This window comes from Athene noctua, chromosome 5, assembly GCF_965140245.1.
Source record: "Athene noctua chromosome 5, bAthNoc1.hap1.1, whole genome shotgun sequence".
Taxonomy (NCBI): domain Eukaryota; kingdom Metazoa; phylum Chordata; class Aves; order Strigiformes; family Strigidae; genus Athene; species Athene noctua.
The window spans coordinates 26450347-26453450 of record NC_134041.1 but is presented as its reverse complement, the minus strand read 5'-3'; the positions used below and the strand labels follow the sequence as shown (position 1 = coordinate 26453450).

The 3104-nt window shown below is 44.6% G+C and overlaps 1 protein-coding gene across 1 annotated transcript; it reads right to left on the bottom strand.

The window, feature by feature from the left end:
- Positions 1–305: 305 nt before the first annotated feature.
- LOC141961370 (putative C->U-editing enzyme APOBEC-4) lies at positions 306–1472 on the bottom strand. The gene is given in 2 exon segments (XM_074908227.1): positions 306–925; positions 927–1472. Coding segments are annotated over 2 exon segments (972 nt in total). The 3' UTR covers positions 306–499.
- Positions 1473–3104: the final 1632 nt, after the last annotated feature.

Here is a 3104-nt window from a genome sequence, read left to right as displayed (position 1 = left end):
CCTATTAAGGAAACGGCCGGTGGGAAAACTTTATCGATAGATCAGCCTTACCTGCAGAACCACCTTCTTGACAGAGGAGGAATCTAGGACATGTCATGTGTTCCCCCAAAGTTGCCTCAGCTGGGAAGCTACAAGTCTGGCTGTGGCGGTAGCTTGTGGACTGTTCACATGTTTCTGGTAGCAATTGGCTTAAGGGCAACAAACAAATTACTCCCAGGAGGTAATCAGAAGATACCAAGGTTTTGGTTTTAGTGCGATAGAATTATGTTTGAAAGGAACAGGGATAAAATAAAAGTATACTATCTTCAGAATCAGCTATTCGAGACCACCAGTTATTCTGTGGGTTAACTTTTGTAGGAGGTGACTTTATTGATTTTTTTTTTTTCCTTTTTTCCATCTGTGATCTCAGTTTGATAGCCTGATAGCAGTTCAGCTAGTATCGTCTTTAGAGCAGGTGCCTGCTGCTTGGAAAAAATTCAGGATTATGAGTGTCACTGAATTATTCCTTTGGCATTTTTAAATGCCTTACGATATTTTTAGGTCTGGGGTATAGATGTTCCCTCTGAAAGGGCAGAAACATGCCTGGGAAAAGCACCAAGGGGCTTTGAGACATGGGAGGTAGCAGTCTGCCTTTCATCGCTTGGAAAGGCTGCTGGGAAGCCAGACTAGGAGAAGAAAAGGCCTTTAATTTCTGCTGCACAGCAGGGTTTCCCTGCCTCGCCTGTGGAAAGGCTTTCCTAAAATAGGGTGTAATTCCTGTTAAGTTGTTAACTGGATGCAGATTTTGTTGATCTGCTAGGGTTCTTGATGGTGGAGTTGAGTGATGAAGGGCTGACCCTGGGATGCCATACACAAAATTGCAGAGGAGGTAACACCGTGCCCCCCCAGGCAGTCTCTGCAGAGTCACCCCAGGCCACAGGCTGGGGGAGGCTCCGCAAAGCTTCGCCGTTCCACGCAGCCGTGGGGAAACCGTCCTCAGTGAGACAAAACTGAGAGAAATAGATGCAGAGCGTGATTTCTGGATACTTCCACAAAAGGTTGTAGATTTTACTTACGCAGCAGTGGTAAACCTCGTTACAAGGAGAGTAATTTGCATAGAGGACGATGCCTCCGATGTTTGCATGGGCATCTGTAACTGCATCCAGATAACCACCCACCCCAAACAGCACAGATTCGGGATGGTAGCCTCGCTCAGTACAGTCTGTAGCATGGCCTTTTTGGACTATGCTGCCTGAGGAACTCCTCAGTTCACAGAAGAGGAGGTGTTTGTTTCGGAGAGTTGCTGTTGATCTGTAAGGGAAGCCAAAGACCCTGTCAAATTCTGCGTAAGGGACTCTCGCTTCTTCACCAGCCCGCATGTGGTAGGGACACTTAGCGCAGGTGTGGTTCTGTCTCTGCCAGCAATAGGGCTTTACCACAGTCCCCTGATTTGTCAGGTATTCTTGGAAAATTGTTTTCTCTCCTGGATTCATGTTCTGTTGAAAAATCTCCCCGTTTATGAGCTACATAGCCGACAGTCCTGAGTGAAAAGGGGAAGTATTAGCTTAAGTCAACCCTTCGATTTATTTGGCACTTGAACCCCAAAAACAGTAGGGGACAGTCTCCTCAAAAACGTACTGAAACTTGTAGCAGCGTATAGCAACTTAGTGACACACAGAACGAAGCGCCCTTGCAGCCTAGGAACATTTTTCCTTTCCACAAACTAGCCTTTTTGCTAAAAACATAAGTTGAAAATATTTCTCCGGCTCTGCTCCCTTACCCTAGACAGGACAAACTGTATAATAAAACCAGCCATGATTTTCAGGAATTGATTAGCAGATGAGCCTTATGAAATCTGGCAAAGCAAACAAGAAAACACCACCAAAACCCAAAAGGTATAATTACCATCTCAGCAGCTCCAGCTCAGTAAATACTCGTCTGATTTCCTTCACTGGCCTTTTAGGACTGGTCCAGAGTATCCACTCCAGTGATGTGGCAAGCTTTCTTTTCAAAATCCTATGATGAAGAAGAAAGTTACTCTTGCCTCCCCAACTAGCTGCCTGGTGATTCAGATCAAACGGACTGACGAGTGCTGGCTGTATGTCAACAAGAAGAAAGAGGAGGCCAGAATATGGTGTTCTTTGGAATACTTAGAGACGCCGGGGGATGTTTAACTGTGGGCTTTGAGCCTGGACACCCCAAGCAGTCTCTAAAGCCCTTGTGACTTTTGGGGTTATTTACAAGAATGTTCATCAGAGAACCAATACACAGGACTATGAGGTGCACATTTCCAAATGGTTTGGTGGAGCTCAAAGTGTATGCAGTGTAAAGAGGGAGAAGTAGATGTGCTGTCTAGGTTACTGGTTTAGGCCACTGCAAGAGCGGTACTTACTCTAGTGTCAGAGAAAGCAGAAATTTAAGTGAGCTAGGAAGGGGGCTTGGGTGCATGTAACCATGCCATGGGTTAGATGCACTGCATCTACTCAACATGCCTGAGCATCTTCCTTAGCTGTGTAAGGATTTTAGTCAATTGTCGTGACTCACAAGAGAGAGAGAAACACAATGGACATTAATAGTAAATGTATTGCTATCTGCGTTTCAAAACTGCCTTTCTGTTGTTTCCAAACAAGTATGACATTTGTTCTTCAGGAACCTGTTTCGGAGATTTTGGAGAAGACGAAATAGAAGCTCACCTGAGCAACACGTAGCCGAAACCGAGACACAGGTGCAGCCTGCAGAAGATGCAGAGAGTGTGCAGGAGGCAAGTCACTGGTGTACAGGCGGTTATAGCTGACTATGGGATATTTTAGAGATGGTGTAAAAACAAACAGAAAAACAACTCAAAACCCCCAAACCCCAGCCTCCCCAAACCTGGATTTTATTGCAGGCACTTGAAAGATACCCTTTCTAATTTAGAGATTGCTGTGTTCAAGGCTGTGGTAGTTAGTAAAGCCCTGAAATTTTAATTGTTCAAGTGGTATGTATAATGAAAACTCATTACATGGTTACAGAGGGACTAGTATATATATATATTTCTAAAGTTAACGGTTACATATTTGTTTGCAATTCTCCTGTTCATTGCTCCTCCCTGCAAATCTAAACAGAGCTCAAAAGAAAGCTATGGA